The sequence below is a fragment of the Triturus cristatus genome, chromosome 5_1, assembly GCF_964204655.1.
Source record: "Triturus cristatus chromosome 5_1, aTriCri1.1, whole genome shotgun sequence".
In the NCBI taxonomy this organism is placed as follows: domain Eukaryota; kingdom Metazoa; phylum Chordata; class Amphibia; order Caudata; family Salamandridae; genus Triturus; species Triturus cristatus.
This window is the reverse complement of record NC_140587.1, coordinates 771,649,519-771,667,274: the sequence shown is the minus strand read 5'-3', so window position 1 is coordinate 771,667,274 and position 17,756 is coordinate 771,649,519. Positions and strand designations below refer to the sequence as shown.

General features: G+C 43.9%; 2 protein-coding genes across 2 annotated transcripts in view; one reads left to right on the top strand and one right to left on the bottom strand.

Moving 5' to 3' along the window:
* The window catches only part of RMC1 (regulator of MON1-CCZ1), a 238,616-nt gene extending 224,962 nt beyond the window's left edge, over positions 1-13,654 (top strand). The window contains exon 20 of the mRNA XM_085605759.1: positions 13,452-13,654. Coding sequence (XP_085461885.1) covers positions 13,452-13,531 — 80 coding nt within the window. The 3' untranslated portion in view covers positions 13,532-13,654. The remainder of the gene's footprint in view (positions 1-13,451) is intronic.
* Positions 13,286-17,756, bottom strand: part of NPC1 (NPC intracellular cholesterol transporter 1) — a 318,816-nt gene continuing 314,345 nt past the window's right edge. Inside the window, exon 25 of the mRNA XM_085605758.1 lies at positions 13,286-14,170. Within this exon, the coding sequence (XP_085461884.1) occupies positions 14,088-14,170 (83 nt within the window). The 3' untranslated portion in view covers positions 13,286-14,087. The remainder of the gene's footprint in view (positions 14,171-17,756) is intronic.

The following is a 17,756-nucleotide window of genomic DNA, read 5'->3' as shown; positions in this document are numbered from 1 at the left end:
CTTTAGAGATTTTAGAAACCGCTATGAAACAATGATGCAATTTGTAATTCTCAAAACTTATTGGCAACAAATGTTGCACCCTTGACATTAAGTGTACTGGCAGTAGTTTTCAAAGGCTAAGTGGGGTTAAAACCTATGCGCATAGCTCTTCCTTTCATGCAGGAGTAAAACGTACTCCATAGAGACAGTCTTTTCATGACCTCCATCATCATTCTGTTCACTGTTGTCACCCTTTCTCCATTCTCTTGCTTTTTTTTAACTTTCTGCATCCTTCAGTGAGATTGCAAAACTATGGCTAACCTACACATCAATGGGAGAGCACTCAACAACCGTTCCATTTCTCTGAGCTCAAGTTCCTCTTCCCACCTGCTTTTTGGAAGCAGTCAAAGTTGTGATGTTTTGCCACCACTCTTCTATCATGATATAATCACACTTGCCAATATCTCCCCCATTCCCTACACCAAAATGTTATTCTTTTTCCCTCCCTTTCCAGCTTACTTCAAGATTGCATAACCATTTCCCTTTCTGCTATCTTGAAGCTCACTGTTACCTGAAGCTCAACCCAGCAGAGGGTTACATTTTCTTTGCCAAATGTTGCTTGCAAAATTGTTGTTTCCTCAAACTCTTTCAATCTTATGCCATTCCATCCCTCCTGTCTGCTCATCTCAGTATCCATTTTGCAGTTGCCTGTGATTCCCAACCTTTATCCTCTCTGCTACTTCCTCCTGCAGCATATGCAAAGTCTATTCCCTTCTCACCTTGAAACACACCAGGACATAATTGCTTTAATTGGTCATTAATTTTTACATTAGTGTTGCCCTCGTCGCCTTCCGCCCCTTGAGGAGAGCCTCTACCTGCATCCATTTCTACGTACCATATACTATGCTCACCCTCCCTTCAGATACCAGGTAGGATGGCTATTATGGATTCTTAATCCATCTCTCCTGATCTTTTAACATCTTTCCCAACCGCTCTTTTAAGAGGCTATCCACTACGGTACACCTGACTACTCTTAAAAAAAATAAAAAAAAAACACTCCTAACGCTTAAGTGTATTAAACCTAATATGACAATTACAGATTTGCATCCTTTTGTCTCATTGCACCATTAAAGAACTGTTGCGGTGCCTTAGGACAGCTTTTCTTGAATGCGGACAATTCAGCCAGATTAGCTAAACTAACTTGTCAAGAATCTGCAATAAAGTGACAGATCAGTGCTCTATTTTTTAGTGTATATTCCCAGGTCTGCTCCACAAGGGATTCTGCTACCCTATGACAGACCCGCGAAACAGACATTTGTTTAATCAGTTAGTCGGTGCTTCTGAGCATCTGTTAATTCACCAACTCTGGAGTGTATCTGATTTAGACAAAATGACATGTCCTGAAGGGGGCCTTTAGTGCAGTTTCCCTGACGGGAGTGATATAAATGTGTCTGTTACTTTCAAGTTAGGTAATTTCAATATCTCTGTAATCTCTTTCACTGCTTTGTACACACATTGGGATGTGGTGACCATTTACTAGATACCACAACAAGCATTACACTAAGTTTTCTTCATTCTTCTTTTCATTTTTCCTGAGATGCTGCATCAATCTATGTGATTAGTCAGTGACCTGTGCACAGTTTTTAATACACTGTTGTCATAGTACAGTTAGTATAGGTGCATGTAGTGGAATTTTGTAAATCTGCCTTATTGGTTATATTCTGCTGAGTAACGGTCATCTTATTGTTTTTCGAATTGTAATTTAATATATTACATATGACTGTGAAGTGGATTCACTCCATCGTCAATTGCACTGATTATACATTTTAAAGAATCCCCTGTTACTACTTTGCCTACATTTCCTGAAGACAGTCTGGTTCCTTTACTTTTATGTAGGAATTATTTGCATGTCCACCAAAGAGTTCCTTTGTGAGCTGCATTAAGGAAAAGGGTCCTAATAATTGTGACTGAACCTTACAGTCTCCTTTGTTAAGACACTTTTCACTCTTGTTGCCCTGGTTTATGAGCTCCAATCTTTCAGTCTCCGGCTTTGGTGTCCTGCGGTTTCTAATCCATCCCCATTCTGGTTTATTGCGACGGGAGTTAGTGATTTACAACCCTATGCAGCCTTCACTGTGAGGGTTTAAGTCAACATCAAGGTTCTCCATAATTACAGCTTTAAAAGGAGCAACTTAACTTAGCACTCAATGCAGAGCTGTAGCATGGATTGAACTCTTACAAAGGGTGGCCATTTTTGAATGTGCTAAAGCCAGAGAGCACAATGAATCCAGAATTAATTACACATTTGCTTTATGGTTCTCAAATGGCTGCAGCATAGAAATCATTTGGAACAGGTCAGTAAAACTGCTGGTGACAGTCACACCTGTGTAGACGTATACATTATAGTGAAACTGCTCTTTTCAGGTCAATCACGTTGTGACTTGCAAAGTTAGTCACTGGAAACAAAGAATGTAGATTGTGTTAATACATTGACAGTACTATTTTGGCATACTGCAATGAAGTCATTATAAAAACCGGTGTAGGACAAGCAGGGAAAAGGTTCAGATATTTGAAGAAGAAAAACTGATAGTGGAACAGTTCTGTGATTAGACTGCAGTAGTAATAAAGAGAAAAGCTGTGCAAATAGTCTGACAAAAATGGGACTCCCATATGCATTTATGGCATTAGTCCCACATGGAGTAATTTGGGTTTGAGCGGGAAGTCATTAGTAGACCTAGCGCAATATGGAAAAAAATATCCTTATAGGTACAGTTTACTTCTGCTGTAGTAAGGTTAGTCCCACGGTCACCCACATTATTGCATCAAGTTGGATACCAAGTTAATTCTTTCGGGCACTTTACTTCAAGGATAACAAAATCAAGGTGTGCTATGGGACGTTATAGTGTTCAGAAGAACAAAGTCACCTTCAGCTTCACTCTTTCTCACCACAGATTCCTCACTTTAGAAATATAATTCCCCAGGCGCCAGACGAGATCTGGAATTTTTCATAGCATTGCTCCAGGTGGCACCTTGTGGCTCCATATTGACTTTCTTCTCAGGAAGTGACTGAGCTGAGTCGCACATTAGTCCCACCCCAGCACGTTGACGTTGTTTCCGTTTTAACTCTGTGTCCTCTAACATGGAGCTGAAAAATAATCCAAGGTACCAGTGGGCAGATCTCTAGTTTTAGTTCTAGATCTCTAGGCCTCTATCCTTCTTTGGCACAAGTAAATAGCAGTATGCTCTTTTTAAAAAAAAAGAAATTAAATATCTTTATTTCTATTTTTCCAAACAAACAGGTTACAATTGAATGAGAAAGTGGGAGAAAGGGGAAGGAAGGGGGAGGAAGAGGTGAGACGGGCAGGGGGGAGACAGCTTGGGTGAGATGGGGAACAATTAGTCATTACAAGTGCAATAAAGGGTTCAGCAGGTACTGTCTGAATATTTGCAACCTGTGATAAAGATGAATTCTGTACAGCAGGTAAATGACCACAGATTATATTCCTGTTGTGTTACATGCGTATTAGTTATCAGAAGGATCGCACTTTAATGTCCAGACGGATATAAGAAGAATATTCATCCATTCTCAGCTGTACACATAAATGTCTGCACCTGGTTATCCAGTTCAGCATCAAAATTAAGGCAAAATCAGATACAATGTATAATTCTACAATCAAACATAAAAGCAAACAAAGAAAACTAATGTCCTATCGTCACGCCCCGGTCGAGATATGTAGAGGAAATGTGTTGCCATCTCAGTCGCCTTGTATTGGATGAATCACCCTGTCCTCCTGGCTACTGAAGGAATCGGTGGCTGGGTCTACCCCTCCCTAACTCGTGTATGTCCCAGGCGTTACCGCCCCCCTACACTTCAGTCCTCTGTTTCACGCGATCCAGGAGAGCCATGTTTCTGGGAGCCAGTGATTCGTCCTCTAATCTCTTGTGGAGGACTATTCCACGCTTTTCCATCTGTGCGTGTCAAGTCTCCCAGTATAGCTTCCCATAACTGTGTAATAGGATATTTACGTAGTCCTGCTGTTTCCTCCCTGTGCAATGACGTACTTTCCGCATGTGCCCAAACCAGGAGTGAGTTTTTCCAGCTGGCGACTGCGGGAGGGTCTGCATGCTTCCATCTTTTAGGGATCAGCCTTTTGGCTACAATGAGGCCCAGGTCAATAAACCTGGACGTGACCCTATGTTTCTTTGATCTGGGGTAAAAGCCCAATATGAACACCTCCCATGATTGTGGCAGTGTTCTTTCAGTGCGTGCTGTGAGCGCCACGTGAATTTCTTTCCAATATGTATGTAAGGAGGCACAGGACCACAGCATGTGAAGAAAATCTGCATTCACCTGTAGACAGCGGGGGCATGCTGATGTAGTCATATGAAAGTATTTAATTTATCAGGAGAAAGATACGCTGTATGTTCAAAATATGTCTGTATGAGCCTGAATCTGGAGTTCCATAGTATACATGTGGGGGTGGCTAGTATCATGTCCCATTCACGGTCTGTCCATGGGTTTCCCCTGTCCTCTTCCCATTTTGAGCAGAGGGATGTCAAAATAGCAGTATGATCTTGATGGCACCTTTGGGACAGTAGTGGTCGCACTTCTTGGAGTACAATTGATAGGTGATCCTTTGAGAGCTGTTCTGTTGGAGGTGGAAGCTGTGGTGGTTTGTAAAGAAACAGAAGTGCATCGTCCTACTGCATAATGTGGAGTACCTATCTGTCAGATGTGATGGACTGCTAGGAGAAAATGTTGAGTCCTGCCTCCTACCGGTTGCACCTGGTCTGCCTGATCCCTGGACATGAAAGGCCTGAGTTTACTGCAACAAGGGTGGGAGGGCCTGGTCAGTAAGCCCTGGAGCATGCTATGGCCTGGCTTTCATTGAAGTGCTCCAGTGTGCAGTTCGCTATTACTCCAAAAAGGTGGGATCAATCAAAAGGCATATTCATGAGGGATGCCTAAACAGTTACAGAAAAGCCTGTGGATGTCATCCATGCATGGCAACTGAGCATCACACTAGTGCCCACACATCGCCCCAAAACAATCTGTAATATTCATGAAAGCCAGAATAACAAGATTTGGCTACATCCTGACGTTCCAGAATGGTTTGAGACAAAAAAGCCCTGCACTCTTCCAGGACCACCAGTCCAATCTCGCTAGCCCATGTCCCGGAGGGCATGTATACAAGGCCTGACTGACATCATGGCTTGGTTGGCCGAAGAGAGCAAATATTTCGCGAACGCCTTACTCTTTTTATTTTTCTAAACAAGATTTTATTGGTTTCCACATCATCAGTCCTTTTTAAATCCCTATCAGGGGGGTTTGATGGGAATGAATTGAGATTTACCTTGCTGGTGGCAGCTTGCACCACCAAACTCTCCGGAGTAGAATGCTGTGTAAGAAAATCGGGGTCGCTGGTCCACGGAGTCTAGGCATCTGCCTGTTCACTGGCGGGCAAGAGCAAGGTTAAGACCAAGTGCCCATAAGGGGGTTCACCAAGAGCTTCATTGAACAGTAGTAGGGGCCCAGAAGATGACCCAGGCTGAAGAACTTCAATAAGCACATTTGTTTTAACTACAGTAGAAGGGACTTATTAATCCAGGACCTCCTCAGCATATCTAAGGACTACAGCCAAGGAACCATGCTTTTATGTTGGGGGCCCAAAGGGGGAATTCAACTCTGTATCATGGGATGGATCAAGCCCACAGGCCTCTTTTATATCCATATATAAACTGTTCAATGCTATGTGTGGCTGTAGATAGACAAGTTATGTATACTCCTGCCATCTAATGTTGGGTTTAGAGTTCTGCAACTTGTTTTTCTTTGAAGAAGTCTTTCGAGTCATGACGTAGAGTGTCTCCTTCTCTAGGTGATAAGGTGCATGGGCATCGACTCCTTTGTTAGATTGTTTTCTGTCTGCGGTCTGGTTAAGGCGTCCCTCTGTGTTCAACTCTGTTTGGTATGAGTCTTTGGTCCTATCCTATCTTCGACGGTATAGTGTATGTCGATTGCACTTTTCCATTCCAGTGTCGAATGATAACATTCGTCGGTTCGGAAAATGACTGATCGCCCTTCGGTGCGTCGTCTGTGTCGGGCATACCGTTCTGCGTGCACCGCCGGTACGGAAGATGTGTTCCTGATGGAACAGACACCTTTTCGATTTTGCCCACAGTGTCATACCAAATATCCACACACCGATCAACACCAAGTGTGTAACCTCTGCCTATCGCCAGACCACCAGGAGGGTGACTGCAATGCCTGCAAATCATTCAGATCGAAGAAGACACTTTGCGATCGAAGGGCGTGTTGACTGGAAAGGTCTCGCCGCAGTGGGGACGATACTCCCGACGTCTTCGGTGAGGTGCACGCCCAGAAAGAGCATGCGAATGAGAAGGAAGAAGGATCATTCTCTGTCAAATAACACCTCCTCCCACCCCCTGGCCGATTTTGGCCCCCGGGCCCTGACCACGACTCCCTAGGTGCCCTTGTCTCAGCCATGGCACCCAATTGTACTATGGGACCCCGGGGGGGGGGGGGGGGGGGCTCAAGGCCCATCTGGAAATGCAGCTCCCTGTGTGCAAAAGCAATCATTTCATCTCTTTCCGTGCCCACAAGTCTGTGGGCACGGAAAGAGATGAAACCTCTGCTTCCAGCAGGAGGGAGCACTTTGACAGGTCCCGCCTAATGGAAAAAGAAGGTTTAGCTCCTGCCAAGTAAATGCAAACAGCTAGGTCCTGGGGTGACACCATGGGAAATAGCAGGAGCCAGCCCTGGGAGGTGGTGGTTCCCAGGTCCATATATGGATCAAGGAGGGGGGGAGGGGCATGCGGCCCTTTCCAGTATCATTTAGGCCCTGTGGTCTGGGCGTTCCCTGCAAAGATCATTGCCCCAGGGAGGTGGTGGTCCTCTGGGCTTTGAGAAGCCCAGAAGAGGGCTCGAGCGGTCCCTCACCTTTTATTGAAATCAAAGCCCCAGGAAGATGGTGGTCCACACAAGAGCCGCGGGGGATGTGCCTCCCCCTCTTTTATTTTGTTATTAAATAGAATGCTCCAGGGACTTGGCTCACCCGGGCCCTTTTCAAAACTAGCACAGTGCTTTTCTTTTTTTCCACAAATTTGCAGCAATTTATTTTTAACAAAATGCTTTTTTGCCCTGCCAAGGGTCCTCTGGGACCCCAAGACTAAGGCTTGGAGGTCAGGGTATTTCTACCCTGCCCCCTTTTCTTTTTTTTCCACATTTTTTTTGTGGGACTTAGTCCCAAGATGGCTGCCAACACTTTCTGGTTGAAGTGTTGGCAGCCAATCGGAGCTCTGCACGAGCACGTCATTATTTGTGAAGACTTCATGATCGTAGATAAAAAAATTAGAATGTCCTTAAATTTCTCAACAACTACTTAACGGATTTACACAAACGAACAAAGTGGGATCTGCGAACCAAAATCTGCCTTTCTGCCAAATTCTGTCCAGTGGTTCCGGCTGCAGGAGTGTCTAAAGACTCTCTTTGAATTAACTCGACGACCCCCCCTTCCCCCCTTCCTCAGCCCTAGTTAACGGATCACCCCGAAACTTTCCATGCAGAACAAGATACACCAGGGCACTTCTTTTGGAAATTTTGTGAAGATGTGTCAAACTGCACCAAATTATAGGCAAGTCAAAAAGCGCTTTTCCTATGGAAACATGATCCTAACTATAATGACCTACTGGCAACCACCTACCTGATATATACTTACATTTTTGTGGTAAAGTCATGCATTGTAACTTGCCTTCTTAGATGTTAAACACAAGCTGTCTGGGACATGGTTTGTGAGTTTTTGCCTGCAGTCCCTGAGGTATTTCAGGCCTCCCTGGCTCCAGCATTCAGGATGATCCAGAAGCAGTCAAATATGTAATTTGTTCTGGGTTGGATACCACTGATGATTGCTTGGGATGAGTAGTTGGGACTAGTGTGCTCCATCGCCATGGACGGATGAGGTCTGCGGGCTTCTCTGGAGATGTCCAGACATCCTTTATAGACACGCATTTCGAACAAGCTTTTCGGTCTGAAGCCTTGAAGGGGTAAGTTGTGGAGTCTATGGTACCTATACTCATTCCCCAGATATATAACTATGAAGTATTTTTTTCTTCTGGTAGGCATGGACATGCAGAGAGTTTCACTGGTTAGAAATAAAAAAGGTAAAATCTGCTTTGTCTGAAGTAAATACCTCCCCCATCACTAAACTGTAAAGGCCTATGTAGGAATGAGGATTATTATTTGGGGTGGGTGACTATCCACCTCAAGAAATAATCACAAACCTTGTCATGGTGAACCTTGACAGTCACTAAATTAATCGGAGCTCAGACCCCTGGTAGCTATGGCACGGAGCAGACAGACAACTTGGGTGATATGTAAAGTATTCATGCAGCACCAAAACCATTGTAAAATGGTCAAAATGCCAAGCAATACATCCCCAACCCGAATTAGGAAAATAGAGTAAAATGTAATTTAAAAAATTCAAATAAGGGGAACAGGAGAGAGTCAATGGTCATGTTAGATCAGGACCTAGCCACAATTTGAGGCTGACTGATCAAATACGCCAACCAGGTTTGTCCTAATAAAAGACTTAAGTCAGAAGGTAAACTCTTTTAAGTCCCAATTCACAACAGTACACTTCTAAACCCCCAGAGGAGGCCCTTAGAGACTCACACGGTGTCAGGCAGAGGCCAGCCGCAGGGTCCAGCCCATGTCCAGTTGCCACTGGTCAGCAAGGTACTTCCAAGAAAAGTTCTCTTTAGCTTGTTGTCTCCCTGTAACTACACAGGTCAGCCAGCGGACCCTTGGCGTCCACTTTTGTCCTGGGTTCAAGAGGGAGCAGGTCACAAACAGCAAGTTCAGGACTCTTCTCATCTTCCGAAGTTCAGAAAGTGTTTTCAAGTGGGTATCTGTAGATGCCTGGCAGTAGCTAGTGGATGGAGGGCACTCCTGTACTTTCTCTAACTAATGGGGTGAAGGTTCCCAGGCCCTGACCTACCTACTTTTCAGTAGTTCTTTTTTGCCTTATTGCAATCAGGCCCAAAATGTATCATGCCTGGGCCAATCCAAGATGGCAAAAGTCTTTGGCCACACTAAACCTGTGCTTTGAGGGATGAGTTTGTGGAGTGTACTGCAGTAATCAGTGTCCCCCCATATCTAACATTATAATCCAATTTGGAGAAGGTACTGTACTGACAGCAAACCCAAAACCCAGAGACAAGCCACCAGACAGGTGATACCAAATAATTATCTTGACATCCTATTGTCTCCCTTCCAAGTGCTCCAACAAACCTGTCAGTAGGATTTGACATTGTGCTGTGAAGAGGAGGCCCACTGCCCCCACCCTGCATATTCTGCTGAACTCAGAAGAGTAATTTCTGATCATTCTTATTAACCTATTGTGTGCTCCTGGGGGGCATTTCATATCTATTGAAGTCCAACCACAGGTTGGGAGAAGCTGGCAATCAAATGCAAACTAGTCAACAGGAACTTCAGAAAGGGGAAAAAGGAGCTTTCTAAAAGTTACTCTTCCTTATTATTTAAATAAATCCGATCTCACCATTACATTGGATCTTTAATAACGATTAAAAGTAGTTTGTATTTTAACCTACACTCTGGGGGGCTTATTTGAAAGCCCATTGCGCAGCTGGTGCGTCACTTTTATTGATGCACCGGCAGCACAATGGGCTTCCCCATATTCACAAGGCCATGTAAAGTCAACCTGCGTGACCTTTCATGGTATTGCAAATATGTTTCCCTTTCACGCATAACTGCATGAAAGGCAGGCCATGGGTGTTCCTACGCAACATCCATGGAACGTGACACATTCCCTAATTTACAATTTTGTAACCGGGGAATGTGTCCGAATGCGTCAGAATCCTACGCCTTCCTAAGGGAGACATAAGGAGACACAACGAGAACTACTTTTATTTCTCCTCGTTTTTTAGGTCTTGCCTGAGCCAGCGCATGTGCTACTCTGGCGAGACATTTAGTTAGTGGGCTTTTAAAAGTCCGACCACAGCTTTTTGTGTGGCATTCTGCGTGCGGTTACGTGCACTGGCACTAGCAGAGGCGCCACCTGGCTTTCCTCTCGCTCTGACGCGCGTGCCTCGCTTCAATGCCCCTCCCCTACCACAGAGCGCATCTCGCAGCCGCGTGTCTTCTTTTATTTCCTTTTCGCGCGCCTTGTTATATCTGCTTTTGAGCTATGCAATGCATGGGAGAACTTCTGAATCCTTCCATAAAGTCACGTGGAGCCTCACTCGTGTTCTCCTCAACCTGAATCCTCGCCACATTTGTCTCACGCGGTAATTATTTGCTGATGCGTAGCCGGCGCTCTAACTCCACTGACTCCCATCATTCTGGCGGGATATCACGGCAGCTTCCCTTGTTCGCTTTTATCAATGTTACCTTGAACAATGCATCTCGCGCTATCTGCCGACGGGCTGTCATCTAAAGCAAGGAGAGCTTTTTTGGAAGACAACCGCTGCGCGGATGAGGGCGTGCAGGGATTCTTTGAGGCGGAAGCACGAGGGCAGGAACTTGAGGCAGTGAGAGATAAAGGAGATTCCTAACAATCTTCCTGCCAGCGAAATGTATGTAACATATCTCCAAAGGGATCGGCGATTCTATTGGCAATAATAGGTTCAAAGTGCACCCTTGGCGTCCCTTAAAGCCAGCTATCACAGCTAGTCTCAAAAGAAGAAAGACTCTGCACGATACTGCTCAGGATGTTTGTTAATAGGCAAGAGCCCAAATGAGCATCTCATTCTTGCAAAAAAAATACGTCGAAGATGTGAACTAGTACATTATTTTTCTATAAAGGAAATGGAACTTTGTAGGCAATTCAGTAGGTTTTCTTGCTGACTTTGAGTGACTTCAATTACATTGGTCCTATAGTGTCCCCGTGTTTTTTAAGTCTTCTTACCTAAATATCAAACACTTTCAATCATGCAATGGTGCACTGTAGGGCTGATCAGTGCAGCACTGTGGAATATTAATAGAGTAATTCACATTAGAGTCCATGTCAACATTGCAGCAGCCCAGTGCTCAGGGCATGTGGGTCTGATTCTCCTCTTCACTTTCAGCTCTGCCGTCAGTGCCCATCATTTCCCCCTTTTCTCTTAATATCGTGAGCACCCCGTCCCATCATGCACTGCAGGATGACCAACACTCATAGGTGCTAACCTGAAGAAATGTATTGAAAACACTCCTCTACATTGAAGCCGTGGGACACAGAAGCGAAGCAAAGGCTGGAATCACACAGACAGTACAAGGATTGCTGGCTTGGTGGATGGTCACTATCTTGTCGCACCACAATATCGACTAGCACTGTATCCTCGAATTAAGCCAGTATGGAGTTTAGAACAATACATCTATACTTACCTACATACATTCACCCTGATGATGTATTGATAGTTACTGCAGATGAGAGATATTTTTGTTGTCTATATTGTGACCAAGCTATAGGGACACACAACCTAGGGCCTCATTTATGGCATTTTGGCATAGGACAAGACACCTTGCTGCGCTGCCCTACGCCAAAGTGAAATGGCAAGAATGCACCGTATTTAAGCAATACAGTGCATTCCTGTCCTTTCTGCATGAGCCGGCGCCGTTTTGGCAGCCTAGCCCCAATGTAGGAACCCTTGCACCTCCGTTGCAGGCAGGATTTTTTTTTTTTGTAGGAAGGTGAACTCCCTGCACAAAAACAATCCTAAAAGGTGTTTCCCCTCTTTCTGTGTGTGCTGCATAATGCAGCACACTTGGGAAGAGGAAAAAAACAAGTATTGGCATAGCCAATAGGTCTCGCTTTTGGGACCTTATAAGTATTTAGTTATGGACCACAATATCCTTGGTGCAACAACATCAACTGTTGCATGGCTAAATACTTATAAGGTCCCAAAGGTGAGACCTATTGGCTATGCTAATACTTGTTTTTTTCCTCTTCCCAAGTTCTGCATTCTGCAGCACACTTAGAAAGAGGAAAATGCCTTTAATGATTGTTTTTGTGCAGGAAGGTGTTCTTTCCTGCACAAAAACAATCATCCTGTCAGCACAGGTCACCCTTCAAAATAACGCAAGGGTGTCTGCGCTGGTGCCCGGCTGCTGTTTGTGCGCCGTATCTTGTAGATATTGCTGCCCTTTTATTTTGATGCACAGCAGCGCAGCAGGAAGTTTTTCTGCGCTGCCGTGTGTCACAATATTGTAAATGAGGCCCTGGGTTTCTACATAAGTCCGTGAGACGTGCCACAGTGAAAATAGATTTTGGGACCATGTCACTGTAGGGACATGGCAATATTAGTAATTTTCTACATGCCCCACATTTAAATAAGATGCATTCATCCTTGTGGGCTACAGGGGTACCTTAGGGTGATTTAGAGATTTTTACTGCCCAGAAAAAAATATTTTAACAAGTCACACTGCATCAGTCAGGCTAAACAATTCGGTCTGGCGCCATGTGTGCACACAGTGAAGTAACAGATATCACAATATGTGCTGCAGTCCACAAGTAACATTTTAACTACCAGGCCCTGGATTAGCTTTTTTACACTATATGACAAGTTAAACGTTCCAATCAGGAATAACATTTTAACCATGGCTAAAGGGAGAGCACACACTTTTACTACTAGATGGCAGGGGTAGGGTGCATGTAGTTCTAAAGCCAGCAAAAATATAGGGTTCAGCAAAGGCATCAAATCGGAGGTGATGATGCAGAAACCCTACATCCCGTGACTCCAGTTGGACCCTGGTCCTCCACTTGAATCTGTGGTGATTTTAAGAAATTGTAAACCTGCTACACCTTCCCCCACTCCTTCCCCCTTCTTAAGTATCCACTGAAATAAGTGCACATTTATTGACAGATGTTGTAAAGTGGGTATTTTTTCATTCTACTCTTCCTTAAACCTCTTCAGTCATTTAAATGGCAAAACACAGCATGAATTTACCCAGAAATAAAGTGGGAACGCACAGGCAAAGTACTTAATAACTGTTGTCATTCCACCAGTGACCCCCCCCCCCCCCCACACACATATATATTGCCGTTCAGTTGAAATGGTCATCGCCTTGAATCATTTGCTGTTAAAAAGAACATGCATTCCATTAGCCCTTTAAAAATCAATCTTCTATAAAGAATACCGTCTCCATATCCGTTTTCTAGAGCCCCAAAACAGATTGGAACAAAGGGTTGTTATTTCTATTCAAATGCTGGGAACCTCGCATCTAGGACATGCATAATCTTAGAAATAGTTATTGTATGGAAACTTCTTTTGAACACACAAAAATCGAACATTTTAACCAAAATTAGTCGAGCATGTTTATTTATTACATTTTTTTTTTTTTTTTAAATAATACTGGAATGCAAAATGCGAACGTTATTGCTTGGTTTCATTCATAGTCCTTTCTCCTGACAAACTCCATGCATCTGTGAACCCCGACACTTTGTTTTCTTTTTCAGGAGAACACTGTGAGGAACATATCGTCTTTTTCAAGCAGGTGTTCGGGGAACAGGCTCTCATGAAACCTACAGCTTTCTGAAAAGCATTTGTCGCTGTTCTGTACACAATGTGTATAAAGTTAATTTATTATAGCATTAATAGAGTTTTTCTTCATTACAAAATTGCGTACATATCTGAGAATGTAATAAAAATATATTATGTATATACAGTCTGTGGCTCTCCTTCTTACGGATTACCAACACCCCCATCCCTCCCCGCCCCCCAAATAAACAAATCGGCAGACACTGTGTTAATGAACATTTCTTTTGTTTAAAAAAAAATCTACAAATTGTACATCTGCTCGCATAAAGAAAAACCCATGTGTACAAACATCGTTTCACTTTCTTCAATCTCAATATTTTCTATAAAAGTCTTCGCGTTCTAAGACATAACCTTTGTTGACGCTGATTTTGCAGAATAACCTGTGAAAAGTTTCCTGAGTTGCAAAGTTGCTGTTTGAAAACGTAGCCTTACAGTCCCCACCACGCGCTCCCCACTGTCAGCCATCTTTGGCCGCCGCGCCGGCACAGTGCGCTTCCATGTTTAGTGTCCGTGTAACCACTGTTTGATGTTCTTCCGCCTTCTGTCGCCAAGGCCTAGAAATTGAGGAGTGTCTCTCGCTCCGTGCCTTTAAACCTTTCCTGCGCGGCGTTGACTTTTGCTCGGTTTACTCGTGGCCCTGTAGAGAAGAAAATTAAAAGTTGTTGAGGACAGCACCAAGATAGATTTGTCTCCTTACGCACACACTGAATTGACATTCCTTCCATGTCTACTTGATTTGCGGTAACGTTTTAATTTATTACTGCCTGTTGAAGTTTTAAAGCGACTGATTTTGCTGGAATGGCCAAAAATTTACTTTACAAACTCACTATACTAGGGAAGTGGCTAATATGGCGCCTGCGTGACATTCACTGCGGAAACCCATCACAACACAACTACATCAATACTGCCACATCTGAACACGATAATCCCACTTTCAATGGTACACAACCATCACTTCTAAGGAGGGCTCTGCTCTTTGGTGGGACACTACTTGCAGGACTTCCACACTTTAAAATTATCAAGCAACAGAACATCGAACTGCAAGTTAAATAAACATTGGCATTGGGTATGAAATGACAGTGTCAAAACTAGTAGTGGGCCAGTAGAGTACAATACATGGTTAAACAACCCCCCACGATGGGCTTCTACCATCATGGGAGCTAATTTACAAGCCTATTGCGCCGCTGGTGCGTCACTTTTATTGACGAACAGGCAGTGCAATGGGCTTCCCCATATTTGCAAGGCCATGTGAAGTTACCCTGCGTGTCTTTTCATGGCCTTGTAAATATGGTTCCCTTTCATGCCTGTGTGAATGGTGCGTTCCATGGGTGTTGCTGTGGGTGTTCACACACAACATCCGTGGAACTTGACGCACTCCCAGATTTACAACATTTTGTAAACCTGGGAATGTGTCAGAATCCTAAGGAGATGCAAAGAGGAGAAATACTTAAATTTATCCTCGTTTTTACCTCTTTCTATGCATGCTGCATTCAGCAGTACACATTCCTGCAAAAAAACAATCATCCCCTCAGCGCAGGCACTCTTGCAAAATGACTCGAGGGTGTCCACGCGTTCGTACGGCTGCTGTTTGTGCACTGGCGCAGGGGAGGAGGACAGGAATGGGCCGCATCTTGTACATAGAGCACATTCCTGCCCTTTTATTTTGATGCACGGCTGCACAGCCGGAAGGTTTGCTGTGCTGCCGTTCGTCAAAGTACTGTAAACGAGGCCATGGGAGTAAAAATATTACCAGCAGCTTAACCAATACTAGCTCTTTCCATCCTGCACCAACACATCTTCACAAACTTACCGAGTGGCCACAGACAACCTGCTCTGTGGCATACAACAACCCATGCCCTGATCCACCCTTCCAGGAGTGGTGTCGCAGAGCAGCCCCGTTTCTGGCCAAATTTCAGTTTAAAACTGGAAATCCTTGGTTAAAAAGTAGTTTTTGATAGAGAGGTCAGTTTCATCTCTTGTACCCAGTTTAAAGTGGATGCTGCAGTTTGAGAGCGAGTCCAACTGTGGATTCCAATTCCTTTAACACCGCCCCTCCCAATAACTCTTTAATCCAAAGGCACTCCCATAGTGTTTGGAAAAACTTGCCTGTCCCCTCAGAAGCATGTATTGTCAACTGCCCTACCTATTTTAAGATGATATTTCTAGCATAATATATATGACCTGTGAAAAATCTTAAATTGGATCCAATTAAAACTGCCCTTGATCGATATCTCCGTATAAAAATTCAAGGACCTCCAATAAGGTGCTGACAGTCGAGCCCATGTACTTCGTTTCAATAAATCTCCACCCGTGTTATTCAAGAGTTGGTAGCCCCGAATATTGCCCCCATGATGCATCTCTGTCGCCAAAAATCTATCCAATGGGCGATGTTTCCGTCCTCACTTCATTTTCCCACAATACATTCCATAACAGCATGTTTAAACTGGAAGTATCTGGAATTGAGAACCATTTAATTTATTTCTATTTATCCTGTAGATGTGCAAATGAGTTCCTAAGACCCCATTCAACACAGATATTCCTATAGTGCCCGATCACCCAAATCCAGCCAGCACAGTAACAATTTGTGTACCAGTACACAATGGGGTCCTGGGCCTTAGCTTTTAGGTGCCGTCTATTTCCCTATTAAGTTTGTGCCACTCGTTGAGTGCAGCTTTAGCTGCTGGTGGGGGGTTGTGAGGGTACAGCACTGCTGTACATGAAGAGGCTGCACTCATGATATGCCTATCACGCCTGTAAGCCGTTTTGTCCAAAGCGGCAAAAGCCATCTATAGACATTGAGCGACCTCTAGCAGGCCATATTATTGATCATATTTATGCCCCCTTCCGATTTTTCCACAATCAGATACGTGGATCACTGATGAACTAAGACCCTGGCGCTGTTCAAAATGAAAATCTGGCCTTCAATAAAAGGCCTTTAACAGTTTGAGTCGATTTTTCCCCCATAAAGCTTTACTTCAGACAGGTTGAATGTAATTGTGTAAAACACGAGTGCCCAGAATCTTATTTGTACATATCCTAGCACGCAATATGTATAAAGCCAATATTTCTAAAGCTCTAACCAGTTACTACTGCAGCAGGATTCTATCTGCTAAAAATTCTCTGAAGTAAACATTTTGCATTGCTAAAGAGTTGTCTAATCCTCCTTGCTCCGAGATCTATTCCCACCTCTGTTGAACGCTGTGAAGACCTCTACAACTATGAATGCTTCCTTTCACCCCCAGCAGACTGCAGCTCGTCCGCCTCCAGATCCTGTCTGTGGAGAACTAAGGAAACGGTCTTGTCCAATTTGACCTTGTTCAACAAAGATTACATTAAAACTTAAGTTAATGCTTTCACTTCTGGCTGCCCATTCGATCCTTGCCCTGTTAAGAACCTTAAAACGGCAGGTATGCTGGTCTCAAACACCATCGCTGACACAATCTTTCTCTTCCCTCTTCTATTGTTTCCAAATGTTGGTATCCTCTAAATGCAAAATGCCGACCTACTCCCAGTTTTTTTCAAAATCTTAGAAGCCACAATCTAAGGTAAACTCCTTTACACTTTTTTTAAGGATCCTGTTCTAGGAGGTTGTTACCCCAAGCACGCTACCAAATCAGTTTTGAAAGCGGGATCGGATGATATTGGACATTGTGAGACCAGGGAGGATCAGCTGCCCTTTACACCACCTCCCACTCAATTTCAATTTTGTACTTGGAGGAACTAGGAGTGACAGCCAGAGCACTGCTTTCTCTTTAATCTTTATCGGGCAGAGCAACCCATAGTTCCTGCCCCTTTTCAATTCAATTTAGGGAAGGTTTTTTGCAGGGTCCCTCAAGGTTCCTAACTTAGTTCAAACTTATTCAATAGATAGTTCTGCTTGCCCATTTTATTAGATCCCAAGGATACTCTTTTTATTGTTCTGCACGTAAGACTTGGCTAGTCTTGCATCTCCACCATGAATCCCTTGACTCACTCACATTTCCACTCTTATTAGGAACATTACTGTATAGACAGATGCCTAATGAAATATACGTTTGACTGTCTTCTTTGTGGGTCATCACAACAGAGGAAGGCCACCAAAGCTCTGACGTGACTATGTGCAAACACATGCAGAACCTTTGAATCATGTTTGACCACCTGCTGTCCTTCATCTGATCAAATTCACAAGGTAGCTTCCTGGCCCTAAGAATCTTGCTAAAATTACTTTACTGCCTCTTGCTAGT